General features: G+C 57.5%; 1 protein-coding gene across 2 annotated transcripts in view; it reads right to left on the bottom strand.

Moving 5' to 3' along the window:
* NHEJ1 (non-homologous end joining factor 1) overlaps positions 1-18,005 on the bottom strand; it is a 151,428-nt gene continuing 133,423 nt past the window's right edge. For both annotated transcript variants that reach the window (XM_077829415.1, XM_077829416.1), the window contains exons 6-8: positions 3,994-4,111; positions 3,581-3,717; positions 1-595 (exon numbers count right to left, since the gene is read on the bottom strand). In XM_077829415.1, the coding sequence (XP_077685541.1) occupies positions 515-595; positions 3,581-3,717; positions 3,994-4,111 (336 nt within the window). In that variant the 3' untranslated portion in view covers positions 1-514. The remainder of the gene's footprint in view (positions 596-3,580; positions 3,718-3,993; positions 4,112-18,005) is intronic.

Genomic DNA, 18,005 nt, shown 5'->3' with positions numbered 1-18,005 from the left:
GAGAAGGGCCTTTATTGCAAAAAATAAAGGGTGGAGCCACCCGTCCAAAGAACAGGATCCTGCCCCCTCCCCCCATGCAGCTCATCCATGTTCTCAGCCCTGCGGAGCACAGGGAGGGGCAGTCCCACAGCTGGGGGGACCGGGGAGGGAAAGGGCTGAGCAGAAAAGCCAGGCCAGTGTGGGGAGAGGAGATGCACAGGGGTGAGAAGCAGAGGAGACACCTGCCACACCGGCTCTGCCAGTGGAGAGGCCTGGCCACGGGCAGCACCAGAGACTTCCCAGCATCTAATGCCCACAGGTGAAGTGAGAAGGGGCCGAACGAACTTCCTTCAGCAGGATCTGCCATGGGGGGAGAGGGCCCCACGCACTGCCTGGAGCGGGAGCCCTGATTGGCCCTTCTAGATGCTGCGTCAGGGATTCAAGGCTCTGCGCTGGTGTCCTGGAGCTGCTGTGGTGAGCAACGAGTGCCTGGGGCCAGACCCCTCCCCACGGTAAGCGGGAGGGGCAGTGGGTGTCAGCCGAACAGCCCCTTTGCCTTCTTCCTCTTGGCCTTGGACACGGGCAGCCGGACTCTCTGGGCCGGAGAGGAGGGAGTCTGGAACCAAAGGAACCTCTGTCAAACCAACGGGGATGCTCCTGCGGGCCGGGTCTGTGCATGAGGCTGTGTGCGTGTGTGCACGTCCATAGGTGCTGGAACTAGGGCCACGGGGGGCTGCCGCACCCCTGGCTTGAAGCGGTTTCCATCATATACAGCGTTGGCAGCTTGGTTCAATAGATCCCCACTGTACAAAGTGTTCCAGCAGCCCAGTGCTTGTCCGTCTGGGTGTGCATCTGGGTGTGTCTGTGTGCGGAGCCATGTCTCTGGGCATGTGTGTGTGCGCGTTATGTCCATGTGCGTGCATGCATGCACAGAACAGGAGCACTATAAACCAGCCAGAGTTTCTCTAGCCCCCGCGTCCCAAAGCACTTCCCAGCCCGTGACTCCCAGCACGTACCCAGCTGGGATGGGCACAGCAGCACCACCCTGCAGGTCAGCGCAGGTGGACAAGGCCCCTTGTTTCCAATTAAAAGTGCGGATTTGATGGAAAAACGCTGCCCATCCCAGTCACCACCCCAGAGACAGTGAGGGGCCCCCAGTCCCAGAGCTCCCCCATCCTAGCTCCCAGCCCCAGTGCTCCCACCCCCCGTGGGCTCCCAGCCCCAGCTCTCCCCCGCCCTGGCTTCCAGAGCTCCCGCACCTCCCACTGGCTCCCAGCCGTGTGCAAACGACACACAGGAAAGCTGTCCGTGACAGATGCCTCCTCCCTCGGGCCCAGCCCTGCCCTGTTGGGATGCACCCTGCCGCCAGCTCTCCCCCACCTGGAGCCCAGCCCCTCACACAAGAAGCTCCAGCCCCAGTTTCCAGCCTTGCCCAAGGGAAAACCTTTCTGAGTGGCTGCCTGCCCTGCTGCCCCGCCTCCTGGGGAACAGCAGCCAGTCAGAGGTGCTGTAGGAGGCAAGCAGAGTTCTCGCCCCACCCTGCAGGGGCCAGAGGAGTTTTTGGGTAGGGGAGGAGGGAGAGGGAGCAGCCAACACCGTTCTCACAGAAGGGGAGCAGGGAGCAGAGCCCTGCACCAGGACTGGGATCCCACAGGACCTGCTCCCATCATATTGGGAGTGGGTGAAATGGGCTTTGTTGCAGGTGGGATGGGCGGGCAAAAAACCAGACTGCGGGAATTTGCAGGAAATCACTAAATCTCTCATCAGTTTACCGAGAGTAGCCTATTCAGGACATGGCTAATTATTTTGTTTGAACTTCTCTTTCCTACACCTGTGTATCTCCCTGGCTCCAGATCCAGTGCTGTACACCGGCTCAAGTCAGGGCCGAGAATCACAGTCACAGGGTTTCTTGTGTGTTGTTCTGGGACGCCACATATGCGCAGATGGTCGCTGTTCTATCAGCTGGCTGTCAGTGCTGCGAGCAGTTTTTCTGTTCAATGTTTTTCAAAAAGCAGTAATAATCCTGACACAGAAATAACTTGACTGGGATGTTTCAAAGTTCTAAAAACAGCGCTTAAGTGGGTTAAAAATTTCCAGTTTTTTTTTTTAAACAACTTACTTTTTATAATCATTAAAAAAACCTGCACCTTTTAAGGCAAAATTTTGGGGCAATTTGTTTTGACATTCTGTGTGATAGACACACAACAATAGTTGGTCATAAATAGAATTTCATCAATGTAAAGCAAGTTTTTCCTTTCTTAAAATGAAGGTTTTAATACTTACATTTAAGCGAGGGATAGACAGACACTTGATGTCTATTATAACAGGAGTTAAAGTATTATTTACATGGTTTAAGCAAGATTTGTTTAATCCTTTTAGTGGTAAAAATTGTGTCTGAATTCCGTTTATAATATATTAACCAACCGTAGTGGGTTTTTTAGTAGCGGGGGGAATCTGTCTCTCTTGCGGGATCTAAGGTTTGTATAGGTGGGAGCGGGATAAAAATGCAAGAAACAATGCGGGGGCGAGTGGGTATTGCAGGGCAGGAGCAGGACTAAAAAATAGTCCCAGGCAGAGCTCTAGTAGGGAGAACACAGAGCCCAGCAGGCCCCCTCCTGTGGGTCAGTCTGCTCCCCCTCCCCTCCCCTGTCAAAGGGTCAGTCTCCTCTCTGCTCCCTCCCCTCCCATGAACCATGGGTCAGTCTGCTCTCTCCTCCCCTGTCAATGGGTCAGTCTGCTCCCCCTCCCCTCCTGTGAGCCATGGGTCAGCCTGCTCCCCCCTCCCTCTCCCCTGTCAATGGGTCAGTCTGCTCTTCACTCACTCCCCTCCTGAGCCATGGGTCAGTCTGCTCCCCCCTCCCCTCCCATGAGCTATGGGTCACTCTGCTCCCCGCTTCCCCGCGTCTCTAACACCTGTGGGCAGTTCCAGAGGGGACCCCCACTGCAGAGCATCCCGGCTGGAGCAAGGGGAAGACGCCCCCCTGGAGCTGCAGGAGTGGGCTGGGTGACACAGCACTAAGGAGCTGGAGGCCCTGCACCACCCCGCAGCCGGGCCAGGGTCACCTCACTCTGTCCACTGGGGAGCTGGTAGCTCTGTAACTGCCCCACACACCAGGAGAGTTCACAATCCAAAGTTGGGGGGGGTGTTTGGACTGGACATGTCCCATTAGGAACTTGGCTGAGACCCACCTGGTCACCACACAGCCACTGGATGGGAACCAGCTTTGATCAAATAGGGCCAGAAAGGCTCCATGTACACAGTCCTCTGAGCCAGCCCGTCCCCACCCTGGGGCTGGATCAGAGCCCTAGAGGGGAAAGGCCCAGTTTCCCATTCTCCACCCCGCAAGCCAGCCAGAGGGGGAAGGATCCCACAACCAATCCTATGAGCCAGCTAGTCTGCAGAAGGTTGGCTTGTGTCAGAGACTGAGGAGGGAACAGAGGGCTCCGGAGCAGAACCCAGTCACTGCAGGCACTTGGTGGAACCTCTGTGGGGTGGAGGCTGCTCAGCACAGCTTGTCTCTCCCTCCAGGGCCAGCCTTTCCCCAGTCAGGTCTCTCACACCAGCCTTCCAGGAGGCTGCTGGTTTGGGAGCTGCACTTACCGCTGTGGCTCCCAGGCTCTGGGGCAGGTCAGAGGGTGGCTCAACACTTTCCTGCTGAGAGCCCACCGTGACCAGTGAGTCCATGGCCTCCCCGGGCAGCTGGGGAGACGAGGCGAGCTCCAGGGTCTCAGCATCCCCTGTCCCAAAGAGAGAAGGCAGGAGTCAGATATGCGTGAGGGAGCAGAGAGGCCAACAGCTAGGGGAGAAGGATGTCGGTCACCCACTGACTCTGGGGAGCAAAGCAATATGGACACCCCTAGCTATAGGGACCAGACCCTCCCTGCCTGCTAGGCGAGAAACTCCAGGACCATTGGGATGGGGCAATGCCCAGTGCCCCCCACACCCCTTGTAGGAGGGGACCCCTGGTACAAGCTGCACTGGACACATTTCCATCTCCCCTCCCCCCAACTCACCTGAGTGGCGCCGCTTCTGTGCTGCCCTTGCCTCCTGCCTGGCCACGGCCGTGTAGAGATGCTGCAGGGTGCTTGTGAATGCCTGGCCGTCCCCTGCACCGCACAGCTGGGGCAGACTCTGAAAGGGACAAGAGGCACCGTCAATCCCCCTCTGTGCCGTGCCAGCACCTGGTGCCCAGCCCAACGACGCTGCGGCTGAAGACTGTGCTCGGGGTAATTAGTGGGGGGAGCAATAGCCACCTGGGGACTTCACTGATCCCAGGCCCTCGGCTCCATCTCCTCTGAAATACCCCAAGCATGTTACATAGCCACTACCTGCCCGGAGAGCGCCCCCTCCTGACCCCACCCGACATCCTGCAGCACAGCGCCCCCTGGTGCCATGCTGGGGCCAGCACTGTCTGCTAGGGGAGAGCACCCCCTAGTCACCCCACCCCACTCCCTGCCCTAGTGCCATGCTAGGGCAGTGGGGCCAGCACTGACTGCAAGGGGGGAGAGAAAGCCCCGCCCCATAGCACTACTTACTGCTTGGCAGTCTGCCATCCCAGTGCCTTGGGCAATGTGATGGAGGTTCAATATATAACACAACTCTGGTGCCCCCCAAGAGGGGGTCTCATCCTTCTTCTGGGAGTGCAGGAGGTTTAACTGGAACATGTTCTCAGCACTGGGGAGCTCGCTGCCTGCACCCCCAGCACATCACCCCATCTGCCCAGCACATTCCTAAGCTCGGCCCCATCCGAGCACTGGCCCCACCCCCACAAGTGCAAAGTCATCTGGGCCAGCCTGCCAGCAGCTAGGTGGGCTCCTGGCTTTGCATTCTGCCCCTCAGTGGAGCAGGGTTCACTGCATTTCAGAGGCCCCTTGCCAACTACAGCTGGGGGCAGCCTCTGCCCAGCCAGTGCCTCATACTGTCCCCCTCAATCTAGTGGCCCAGAAATAGGCCCCACATTACTGCCCAATTACTGTAGGGCTGTGGGAACACAGAGATCAGAGAGGGCAAGTCCGGCTCCTGTCCTGTGTGGCCCCCACCCCTTCCCTGTGGCATTCCCTCTCCAGAGCCCAGGACCACTGACTCAGCCCCACAAACCAGGGGCTGCTCCCACAGCCGATGGGGACTAGGACAGATCATATGAGCGGGTCCCAGGCCAGCGAGGGCTTCTGAGACGCCTGACCCTCCGTCCAGAGACTAGCAGGCAGCCAGTGCCAAAGCCAGCACACCAGGCTCACAGCATAATCTGCTAGCTTCAGTCTCCCAGTGCCTCAGGCTGCACAGTGGGTGGCTCTGGCCTGCTGGGGGCCTGGATCCGTGTCACTATTCTTGATGTTACAACACCACCCTCTGGTATCAGGAGCCACGCTGCCAGGCCTGAGAGATTGTCCCTGCCCCAAGGACCTTGTAGTCTAAACTGAGATGGGCGAGGAGGCAGGATTACTAGCCAAGGCCACACTGGGAGTCTCTGGCAGAGCCAGACACTGAACCTGGGTTTCCTGCATCCCCAGCCAGCACCTTGACCATAAGGCCAGCCTGGCCCTGTGGGAGACGTGGTGGTGCCCTACTTGCCGGGTGCAGGTGAAAAACGTGGAGCTTCCTTAGTTCAGGGGCACTGCACCTTGACCCAGGGCCAGTGGGCACTGCTGAGTGGAAGAGGTAGCTGGGCACCCATCTCCAGACTCACTGGGACACTGCTGGCCTGGCAGCTTCTACTTACACCCTGATGCTCGTTGCCAATCTGGGCCCTACCAGAGCAATGGGTGCATGGGCCTACAGGCCTGCACTCAGCGCTCAGCAGGGTTGCTCTGGACCTGGCCTTGCAGAGCTCCTCCTGCACGGGCTGAGCAGCTGGCAGGACAAGCCTGCTCCAGCACTTGGCAGAGCCCTGCTCCTCCCCAGCTGTGCACACACACACCTGCTCCAGCCTGTGGGCTGGAGTCCCATTCAGCAGAGGATTCCAGAGGCCGTGCCTGGGGCTCTGCGAGCTGAGAGTCATTCATGAAATGCTGCTGATAAGATCTAATGGGAAGGGCTGTGGCTTCCCCTGCAGGAGCGACTGAGGCCCTGAATCAGGCAGCAGCCTGTGCGATAAGGGGCGTGTGAGGCCTGGGCCAGGTCTGAGTTTCAGCCAGGCAGGGGCGAGCAGAGACGGGACCCCAACCTCTAGCAAGACACCCTCGTCCCCTCCCTGCTCTGACTGAGGCAGAGGGAGGAGGCTGGGATTCCTGAGCACCCCGCACCACAACGCAAAGCTGTGCCCACCAGCAGCCCCAGGGCAGCATTGGCATGGAGGGGGCAGAGACAGGGTGAGGCAGCAGAGAGCCCTTCTGCATAACTCCAGAGCCCACTCCAACTCAGAGCCTCTCAGCGCTAATCCTGCCACGTGGCCCAGGCCACCCCCAGTCTTCGGCACCCCCCACAGGCACTGCCCACAGAACAGGGAATGGGTCAGCACTCCGATATCTGAGTGCCCAGTGGAAATGGAGTCCATGGCCAGTGCTGGGGGTGACATCCCATCCCAGGACACATAACCATCACCTGCCTTGGGAAGGCCGGTACCCCATCCCCCACACCTCCAAGGGCACCGGAGTAGCTAGCAGCTGGTACCTGCACACCTAGACGAGCCCCCCGCCTTTTCCACTTGGTCGCATGGGCTGCTGCAATGTTCCCCAGTGCAAGTGCCATGCTGCACCCCAGAGCCAGCAGTCACTGAAAGCACCCATCTCTGCTGGGCCCACGTTCTCTCCCATCCCTTCTCTGGCACCAACAGCGCCCCTCATTTGTTTGCCAGACAGGGTCCCTTTCCTGGGTAAATATGCCCAGGTGCCCCTGGGGACTCAGCAGGGCCCTTGCGAGGAGGGGCTGTGTGCCTTGCACAGGCTGGGCATTTCCGCCAGCTGTCTGGCACCATGAACAGCTCTGTGTCCCCACTTCAGCCGATACCTCCAAACGACCACATTTGCCATCCCACTGCAAAGCAAATGACTTTCCCAGTTTGTTTTTTCTTAATGGTTTTTTCTTTCGCTCGAGTGCGTGCCCGGCCCCAGCTCGGCGCGGTGCCAGGCGGAGCAAGCGTCATGCTCGGCCGGGAGGCGAGTGCTGCAGCATGTCCACAGGAAACCAAAAAGCACTTGCCACATCTCTACCTCCATCTGAAGTGAGTCGCCATCCCAGGGCTCTGGGGATGGGAGTGGCCCTGGCCAAGTAACACAGGGCTCGTGGGGGAGCATTTCAGACCCTCCCCCGAGGCAGGAGGGACTCCGCTGTACAATCATCAGAGCCACGCTGCTCTCAGAGGCCCATCTGAGTTTGGATGGGGCTGCTGGCCTCTGTGTGCTCCCTCTAGTCCATAGGCCCAGCGGCTCCAGAGCAGCTAGCCCGAGTGAGGAGAGGCCCCCCCGCCTTTATTTGAACACACCCAAGTAGCAACAGGGACTTGGCCGAGGTTCCCATCCCCACACCCGCAGGCCAGGAATGGCGGCTGCCCATGCAGCTCCTAGCAGAGCAGGGCAAACGCGCAGAAGGCATCACGGCTCCACTCAGCAGGCGTAGGGACCAGCAGCAGCAAGCACAGCTCTGCGTGCCTAAAGGGCAGGTTGGGAAAAGTTACTCCAAAGGAAGGAAATTCCCAGGCAAGGCTCTCACTGCCCCCTCAGCTCATCTTCCTCATGCCCAGCAGGGGGTGCTGTGAGGAGCAGGGCAGGGGCACTGGCTGGGGCAGGAGCTCCCGCCTAGATCATCCCAGCTGCCCAGCAGGGGGCGCTGTGTCAGGGTGCGCTCTCTGCTATGGAGAAGCGTCTCCCCGGTGCCGTGCGCAGACACGCTCGGCCCGCGCTGCACTGAGGGAGATGCAGCAGGCTCTCCGCCTGGGGGAGGGGGCACATCGCGAGCACTTTACCCCCCAGCCCCAGCACAAAGCAAACCCATCACCCTGCCCGCAGCGTGTGTGCCAAAGGTCTGAGGGTGAGGGCTAATCTCTGCCGGCTCTGCCCACTCCACACCCAGACAGCCGGGAGAACAAAGTGTAACAGATAAAGGCCAGTTCCTCTGTGCTGGAGGGGGGCGTGGATCTGCTCAAGGCCAGAGTCCACAGCCTGCGCCTGGCAAGTCACAGCAAGGGCCTGCGACTGCCGTCCCCTCCTTCCTGACCTGGGGCGTCTCCCTGGGGTGCTCGAGGGAGGGAGGAGCAGCCATTGCTGACAGGCCCCTTGCTGGTGCTGGATCAGTTCACCTGATGCTGGTCCCGCTTGCTGGGGCCGGGGCGGCTGGAGCACGGCAGCCCACTTGCACGAGCAGAGGCGGCTCTCGGCGTGGAGCTGAGGGGAGCCACTGCCACCAGCGCCCAGCTCCAGGGCCCGTGGCCACAGGGGGCTCAGCTTCAAGCCCAGTCACATGGGCGAGGGGTGTAGGAAATGGCACCTGGCACAGCCACTGGGCAGCACAGAGCCCCTAGGACAGGCAGCCAAGCACTCGCCCCCACTGCCAGGCCGGGCCAGCCTCAGCCCACCACTACCCTCATGGAACTGGAGCCAGGGCTGCTGCCTGGAGGGCTGCAGGCCTCAGGAGTGCTTCACCAGCTCTTCACCCCCAGCTCTAGGGACAAGCCATTGGGCTGGGAGTCAGAGACATGGGGGCAATTCCTGGGCAAATGAAAGCACCAAGAAATCAGCCCTTTGAGACATGGCCCCAGCACCTCCTGCTCCACCAGCCCCCGCTCTCTGGCACCCTGAGCTTCACTGCACTGCTGCTCCTACATCCCCAGCACTTCTGGGCTCGCTGCCAGTTCAGCTCTTCTAGCACAAGACCCCCAGCCCCTTGCCCCACATTGGGGGCTCTGCGACCCAGATCCGAGCCTTGGTCGGATTTGGAAAGAAGTGCCAGGGAAGGAAGGTGAGGAGGAGAGGGCAGAGACAGGAGAGCACTGGGCAGCTGCTGCTAGCAGCTGCCCCCTCCTCATTGCCCAGGCAGCCTGCAGGACTTCTTTGGGGGAGGCAATCCAGGCCCCTCCAGCAGCCCTGAGTGCAGTATGCTGGGAGAGCAAGGGGGAGCCAGGGGGCACGAAGGTACAGGCTGTCTATCTGCCCCTCCTCCACAGCAAGGCACAGGAGGCAGCTCCCCCCTGCTGCCTTGGCAATGTGAAGATCCATGACCTGGAGCGGCTGCTTTCCTTGTGCTGTGACCCAGCCAGGCGTCTCCCTGCCCGCTGCCAGAGGCGGGAGGGACTGCCCGAGGGGTGAGAGCAATGCCTGGGCCCTGAATGTCCCTCTTTGGGCCATCCTTGGCAACTCGTCAGCACCTCACCGGCGTGCACACAGCTGCCCTGTGAGGAAGGGGGACACAAGGAACGGAGGAGAGATGGGTCCAGCCCTTCAGGTGACCCTTCCCCATAGCATAAACACACAGATCACGGGATGGAACAGCACGTGCAGAACCACTACAAGGGAGCAGTGCAGTGTTCCCCTGTGGAACTCCCTGCAGCAGGAGGCAAGTGCGGGAGTCACACACATCCCATGCAGGGCAGGGGTGATTTGATGGCCATTGGTCACGTCTGCAGCTCAGGCCTAAGATTAGGATACGGGCCCTCTGCCCAGAACTGCCCCATGCTCTGCCCCTGGACTATGCACACGCCTTGCAGGGCTTCCTAGGGGTTGCTCCTGCACAGTCACCAGTGCCCAGGGGCAGCTGGGCAAAGTGGGCACTGTGCTGTGCCCACCACAGAGGCATCTCAGATCCGCTCCTCCCAGTTTGCTCCAGAGGCTGCAACAACACACAAAGCCGCGAAGGTAACTGCACTTCAAAGGAAGGCCAATAGCAGCCAATGGAGGCCAGACGCAGCCCAGATCAAAGGCACAAGCTGGAGTCATAATTCAGAGAAAAGCAAACAGCAGCTCCCAGGAAAGTTGGGCACGGCAGCGGAGTGAGCAAAGTGTACCAGATAGCACAGCGCACGGGTCAGTGCCCCGAGGAGGCGGGCACAGGCAAGTTGCAAAGCACAGGGAACAGTGACCCCTGCTGCCTGCTGCCTGCAACTACCAGTGGAGACTTCTGTCCAAGCTGGGACGGAGCTGCCAATCCCTAGCCCCAAGCAGCAGTGCCCTTCCTCCGCGCAGCCCTGCTGAGCACTATTGTGGGCAGAGCACGGGGCCTCCTGGGATTTCACCGTGTGACAGAGATCTCCTCAGACAACACAGGTGGCGGGATCACACTGACACCCCTGGTACTGCTGCCTGGTGCAGCTGCACCCCTGAGAAGGCAGCAGGGAGAGATTTTAAGCAAAAGCTTGTTGTAGCCCCAGTTCCTGGGTCAGACCCTGAGTGTGTGTAACTCAGCACAGCTCCACACACAGCAAGAGAGCTAGGCTGGCTTATGCCAGCTGACCCCATTCGAGGAATAGCTTGTTTTCCTAGTGCCTAGCAGCAGGTGCAGTGAGCTCCCTCTCGCTGCCATGCCCCCAGGGTTGCCCCAGCTCACCAAGAGCAGATGTTGGAATTTCAAAGCCACCAGCTCTGGGCCACGTCCAAACAGCGCCAGAGGGGTGGGAGGGGCACACAGCAAAGGGTCAAAGGGAGACGAGTTTTTAAGCAAAGCTGGGAACACTTCCCTGCAGAGCACTGACTCATCGGGGGATCAGGCCACTCCAGGATGCCAGCATGCCACCTACAAGCTCCAGGAGGACGCGAGAGACCAGGAGGCATCAAGCCCCTGGGGCACAGGGTGGCCTGTGTCACGTGCCCAGAGACGGTGTCCCCACCTGTGCACACCCAGGAGCTACTGAGCCTGGAGGTGGCTGGGCCCGACGGACTGCCAGGAGGGGCACAGGCTCCTTGCCAGCATACCTGGCTGAGGCTCTCTCTCATAGCACCAGCAGCAGTGAGGGGCCCATGTGGCAGCATGGCTGTGGGTTTCCTTAGAGACCAGAGGGGAGATGCCGCATGTTCTCAGCGGGGAGTTCTGCAGAGGGTGGCATTGCCCCCAGGCACACAGCATTTCCGCCAGCTGCCCCGCTGAGCCCTGGCCATCTGGATGTCTCAGGAGAAGCAGGAGGCACGTGGGGTGGAGCCTGGCTCTGGATTCAGTCACCACGTGCTCCAGGACCTCGATCTCTTGCAATTAAGTTTAATCCTTGTCTGCTGTAGGCTGGAGATGTTTGCTGGGTTGAGCAGCATGGGGCTGGCATTGGCCTTCAGGGTCAGCCAGTTATGCTGGAATGAGGCCACGGACACAAGGCGCCCAATCCACCCGTGTAAAGAACCTGGGGCCATGGCATTTGTCCCCACTCTTGGGAAGTAGCTGTCGCTGACCTGTACCCGACTGGCCTTCTGCACTTGAGGCTGGCACTGCCCGTGGGAGTCTGTTGCAAATGGGGGCTTGGCTGGGACAGGAGAAGTGCCAAAAGGCACAGTACCCCACCCTCTGTGCCGCTGGGCAAGGAGCAGACTTGGCTGTAGGCAAATGGGAAGTGGGGCTGCTCCCAGCTGTTTTTTCTGCAACAGGAGACCTGCTGCCCATCCCACTGCTGTAGGCTTCCCCCAGCGCTCCCCACCCAGCTGTGCCTTGGGATAAACAAGCTCTGGGACTGCGATCTCTCCGCAAGCGTGCACCCCAGCCGACGGCTAAGTCAGCTCAGCCGCCTGCCCTTCTCCATCCCAGCGACACCTGTGCAGCTCCCCAGTTGAACATACCAGACACTGCATTGGAGTCTCGCTTAGGTGCCCGTTGGACAGATGCTGGCTCCGAGGTCTGAGGACCCTGCATTCACACCCCAGTGGCTCTGGGAGCTGAGGCTCGCTTTCCCAAGCTGCAGCTCATCAGCTGCCCAAGCCCCCTGAGTCTTCATATTCCCCCCCGGGAGCTGACTACAATCCTTAGTGACTTCCATGAACAGAACCAGTAGGTAACACCTGCAAATGACTCAGGCCACTGACCACCTCCCCTGCGAGTCACTGACACACAAGACAGGCCTGGTCCCAGCCTGGCACATCTGGCTCTCACCAGGCAGCCTCCCTGCCCACCCCCAGACTACCTCAGGGGCTCTATTTCCTTACCACTCTCCTGAGGGAACATGCTGTGAGCTAAGGCCAGCGGCAAGAGAGTGGGCTTCTCGGCGCCTAGGGGCCATCCCAGAGCTGCTTTCTGGGCTTGCCCACAGAAGCTGAGTTGCACCAGAGCCAACTCAACCCCTGGGCCAGCGTGGGGCAGTAGACGGGGGTGCAGAGCAAATGGGTTCATTTGGGGAATGCCCCAGGAGAGGAGCTGGGTGGAGCACACAAAAGCTCCTTGTCCAGGAAGCACTGCTGGGGGGCTACTTCGCCCTCTGGCCGGGTAGCAGGTAAGCAGCTGATCCACAAAGCCCTGATCTCACCCCAGGTTGGGGAGGTGGAAAGCCAGCAGTAGCTCCATGCGAGGGGGCATGCCCAGCGTGTTATGACTACCTGGCCACAAGGCCAAGTGGGCTGCGTGGGTATCAGATGGAGCGATTCAAGGCTACGGCAGGAGCGCAGGAGGCTTTGCAGCATGCCCTGAGGAGCTGTGCGATTAGTGACCAGCGAAGAATTCCAGGGGGCTCCTGGGCAGACAGAGACCCTGATCCCTGCTACAAGGCAGGCAGTGCCTGAGGGGAAGAGAGGAGCTGCTTCCCCATCCTGTCCCTGCAGCTCCTCATGCCCCAGGAAACCTCAGCTGGAAGGGGGTGGCAAGGCAGGCTGCACCCGTGTCTGCAGGGGACATGCTTGCAGGGAGGGCATGGGCTGCAGAAGCTGAGCACTGCCTTGCCTTCCTGCCCAGAGGGCCTGTGTGGCATGACAAGGGGGGTGGTGCCACAAAGCGTGATGGGCATGGGGCACATCAGCACAGGGACTTACGGAGCCATCTGAGAGAGGCCTTGGGGGCTACACTTAGATTGTCAGGAGGAAGGTTTCAATCTGGGGCCCTCTGAAATGCTGCTGGTTCCACATGTCGGCTCCGCGAGGAGACTCCTGCCGGCCAGACATGATAGTGCCACAGAAACCAGGCACCAGGGAGCTCCGGAGCTGGCTTTTCTATACTGGGTTGCCAGTTGCTAATGCCGATGGGCAAGACTCCAATATAGCCCCGACCCCGATTAGCGCCTCCTGTTCCAAAGAGCCCCCGTGGAGTCACCGGGCCCTGCTCCAGGCAAGGGAGGGTGACAGAATCTGGCCCGATGCTGCAGCAAACAGCAGGACAGTGCAAAGCTGTGTCTGGGGCCGAACACCTCTTACTGACCATGGCGGCAAGAACAAACTAGGTTCACGGCACAACCTAATCTGACAAAGCATATTGCTAAACCCAAAGCACAGACCATTATTATACACCCGCTTCATGCAAACCCATGGATATCAAACAGAGACCTCTAGGCCAGCCCCCTGCCCAGCAGAGGATGGGCAATGAGTTCCACAGGTTACCGGTGTGTCATGCACAACACACATCTCTCTTTGGCTCCATCTTACCTGATGGCATCTTGCAGTGACAATAAGTGTCTCCTGGAGGGCGAAGAGCAGTGCCCAGTCTGCCTTCTCTTTCTCAGGCATCATTCCCTATGCTGCTGTCATGGCCCCTTTCCTTCGCTTCCTCTCTAAACCAAACAATCCCATTCTTTTCAACCTCTCCCCACAAGGGATGTCTCTCCAGGCCCCTAATCACTCTCTGACGCCCTGTCACAGAGTCCCCGGGCGATGCTCTGGAACTGCTCCCTATGAAGCCAGTCAGGACTCTGGAGAAGGCTCCTTTCTGTAAGCAAAAAGAAAATGAGTACTTGTGGCACCTTAGAGACTAACACATTTATTTGAGTATAAGCTTTTGTGGGCTACAGCTCACTTCATCAGATGCATCTGATGAAGTGAACTGTAGCTCACGAAAGCTTATGCTCAAATAAATTGGTTAGTCTCTAAGGTGCCATGAGTACTCCTGTTCTTTTTGCGAATACAGACTAACACGGCTGCTACTCTGAAACCTTTCTGTGAGCAGACTCTCTGCAGGGCAAAAAGCTCACCCTGCTTCCATCTTTCTGGGTCTGACCTCGGAGCATTCAGCAACCTCTGCCCCACCGTGCGCTTCCCACAGCGAGTCCGCCCAGGCGGGGTCCTAGGGAAGCCAGAGGGTCCTGCACCCCAACTCTGCAGTCAGACGTGACTCTCAGCCAGCCAGTAGAACAGAAGGTTTATTAGACGACAGGAACATGGTCTAACACACAGCTTGTAGCTGCAGAGAACAGGACCCCTCAGCTGGGTCCATTTTGGGGGGCAGTGAGCCAGACAACCCCGTCTGCACTTCACTCCATGTCCCCAGCCAGCCCCAAACTGAAACTCTCTCCAACCCCTCCTCCTCTGGGCTTTGTCCCTTTCCCGGGCCAGGAGGGCACCATTCCTTTGTTCTCCAACCCTTTAGCTCTCACCTTGCAGGGGGGAAGGGCCCAGGCCATCAGTTGCCAGGAAACAGGGTGTTGGCCATTCTCTGTGTCCAGACCCCTGCACACACCTGCCCTCTAGGGCTCTTCAACGATCATACACCTTTACCCCACCACCTAGATACTTAAGAACTGTCTAGGGGAAACTGAGGCACCCCCACACTGTTCAGAGGAAACATTAAGAACAGTCCCGCTTCGTCACATCTCTCCTCCCTTCGAGACTGAACTGAGCGGGGTCACTTTAGCCGGTGACCTGGGGAAGTTCGAACCCATGAACGTTCCCATGGAAGCCCCAGCATCTCTCCCGTTCCTTGGTGGGAGTTACATCAGGCCCTTCCAGTTTCACACCCTCCCTTAGGTCGGGAGTGGTCGATAGCACTCGCATGCAGGAAGGTTTATGCGGCCCGTGCACTTTTGCCACCCGAAAACCCCCGGGAGTCACACTGGGATCGGGTCTTCTCCCAGCGCTCCAGTCTGGAGGGCTGCAATTCGGGCTCTCTTGGTTAAGAGCCCCCATCTTGACCTGGGCCACATACTGTTCACTTACAGAACTAGCATGGAGACATTCCTTTCTCAACAACCTTGTCTCCCCAACAAGCTGGCCAAACACAGCCACTTGGTTATAGGACTGCTTAATTTTCTTAACAGCTTTCACTTCATCTGAGACCTTCTCAAAGCTATCCACACTGGATCTTTCAACAGGAAAGTCAGTGGATCCATTCACAACAGAAAATTTCTGGCCCTTAGGAACTGAAACTTTCTTGATTAAATCACTTTCACACCCTTCAGTTGCAGTAAACTGCTGGCAAAGACTCCATGAGGATTCCTTTCCCTAGGGCTTTTCTATGCAACAATTCACCCTTCACAGAAATTCTGCCCTTACCGTCTTCACCTAGGGCTTGCTCTAAAGGAACACTTTCCTGAGCAACAACAGAATCTTTCTGGGTCTCCCTTACATCCAGAATTACCTCTGGCCCATCCGGCGGATTCCTACACAATCCCCTTTCAGGCAAACTCACAGACTTCCTAGATAAAAGGTTAGAAGCATTTTCCTTCCCTTTGCCACACACAAGTTCAAGAATCTTTTCCTTCTTGCTACAGGTTTCCACACCCTCAGTAGGTAACACAATCAAATCACCTTTATGCTCTCCTTGTGCCCTGGCTAGGATCTCACCCTGATTAGACAGAGTTGCTACACCCTTTCCCAACAACACACTAGCAACAGGCAAAATACAAGCACCAGAATTGTCGGGTCTCTGGGATTTTACATAGACACTAACTGGATGCGACCTAGTTACAGGGCCATTCTCCCGAGCAGACGCAAACTTAGGACCCTTCCCTTCCTGGGCTTTAGCTGAATCCAGAACCAGCTCTGAGACAATTGCACGACCCTCAACCATCACAGGCTGCAAGGCCCCTTCTGTCTGCTCCACAGACAAAGAAGAGCCAGACACACTTTCTCCTTTCCCAGACACGCAGCTTGGGATCTCTTTCCCCTGGTCCCAGCACACAAGGCTGGTCACAGACAACTGCCTGGAGATCAGGGTGGCTCCCTCCATAGGCAAGTCAATAGCCCTGACAGACACAGGCACATTTCCATCATGGTCACAATTCTCCACCCAGGTAACAGGAAAGGTACAGGTTTCAGAGTAACAGCCGTGTTAGTTTGTATTCGCAAAAAGAAAAGGAGGACTTGTGGCACCTTAGAGACTAACCAATTTATTTGAGCATGAGCTTTCGTGAGCTACAGCTCACTTCATCAGATGCATACCATCTGCATCTGATGAAGTGAGCTGTAGCTCACGAAAGCTTATGCTCAAATAAATTGGTTAGTCTCTAAGGAAAGGTACAGGGACACTCATCTTCCACTCTTCTCGCCTTCCCACACTGCCTCCTAGACAAAGCCATCAGCTCACAAGGCTGCCTAGGCTCATCCAAACTTTCCTTACCAAGCACTTTGCCTCTCCCAACAGATACCCCTGCCCTGCCTGTGTCTCCCCCCCTCAGCTGGGGTCTCAGCTCCCACTGTGCTCAGCGCTGCCCTTGCTGTCCCAGTGGGGTAGGCAGCGAGCTCGCTGCTTTCCTCACTGCATCAGAGCCAGCATGAGCCCCCGCTCTGGTGTGCAAGGGGACGGGGAGCATCTCTCTGTCCCACCCAGCCCCGGGGGGCTGGTTACAGGCAAGCAGGTGTAACCCTTCTTCCCATCAGAGTTAGCAGCAACAAGGGCCGGGTTCAATATCTAGGGAATCCATTCCAATAACACAATGCAAACTGGCTCGAGCCCCCACCCAGTGACCTCGGACAAATATATACTACCCGTGCTGGGCACCTCCAAGAGGCAATACTTCCCCTCTCACAAGCACAGAGTCTGAGTGTAGCAAAAAGCCTTTTAATAACAGAGAGAAAAAATGTGGCATTATGTTGGGGAAACACCACCAACTGGATTCATAACACAACCCATGAGCAAAAAAACCCATCCCAAGCAAATTGGGGCATGCCCTTTCCCTTTGGTTCTTGAGTCCAGCAACCCCAAATCACCCAAAGTCCCAAAAGTCCAATGACGCAAAAGTCTCTGTCCCTGGTCAGGGCAGCCCCAGAGTTCGAAAGTTTATCTGCAGAGCTTTACCTCCCAACCTGGGTGGAGATGGGGGGCGGGGGTAAGAGGCACCTTACATGATCTGAACCTGACCGCCCCACAGGGCTCTGCTCCGTTCCGCCAGCCGCCCCACAAACTGCTTCGCTCAGCTCCGCGGCCCACAAGCAGCTCCCGCCATCCCACGAACTGCTCCACCAGCCGGTCCACAAACTGCTCCGTGTCCCACTAGCAGCTCCTGCCTTCCTATGAACTGCTCCACCAGCTGTCCCACAAACTGCTCCACAATATATCTTCAGGCTCCCCCACTACTTAACACAATGCTCAGTGATTTCAGCTCTTAGGTGAATTCAGTTTGTAGTAGGGGAGCCTCAGTGCTGGTACACTATTAGCCCAAAGTGAGCTCAACAGCCTGTAACTAGACTTCTAATGAAATCAAAGTTAGCTCTGACATTCCACAGTGGAAACAGGAGAAAGTGCAATTAGCATGTAAGACCCTCACCAATTAGCCCATGCCACTAAGTATTAATAACAGGTTTCAGAGTAACAGCCGTGTTAGTCTGTATTCGCAAAAAGAAAAGGAGTACTTGTGGTACCTTAGAGACTAACCAATTTATTTGAGTATGAGCTTTCGTAAGCTACAGCTCACTTTGAACCCACAGAACTTGCGTAGTGGGTAGCTGTAGCCAGCACAGCCACCCACCACGCAAGTTCTGTGGGTTCAAAGTGAGCTGTAGCTCACGAAAGCTCATACTCAAATAAATTGGTTAGTCTCTAAGGTACCACAAGTACTCCTTTTCTTTTTAAGTATTAATACTTATCCCCAGCCTCTCTCAATTCAGTTTTGGAACCCATGACCCTTGCCTAGCGAGTGCTATTTAGTTGACGGTGAGTCCCTCCATCATAACAAAAGGCCAAGTACAATTCCAAGCACAGTTCCCATAATCAGGGTAATAACAATTTATTCTTCCTGCCCCAATAACAGAGACACTGGGGATCCCACAGT

This window comes from Eretmochelys imbricata, chromosome 11 (assembly GCF_965152235.1).
Source record: "Eretmochelys imbricata isolate rEreImb1 chromosome 11, rEreImb1.hap1, whole genome shotgun sequence".
Lineage (NCBI taxonomy): Eukaryota > Metazoa > Chordata > Testudines > Cheloniidae > Eretmochelys > Eretmochelys imbricata.
This window is presented reverse-complemented; position numbering and strand designations above follow the sequence as displayed.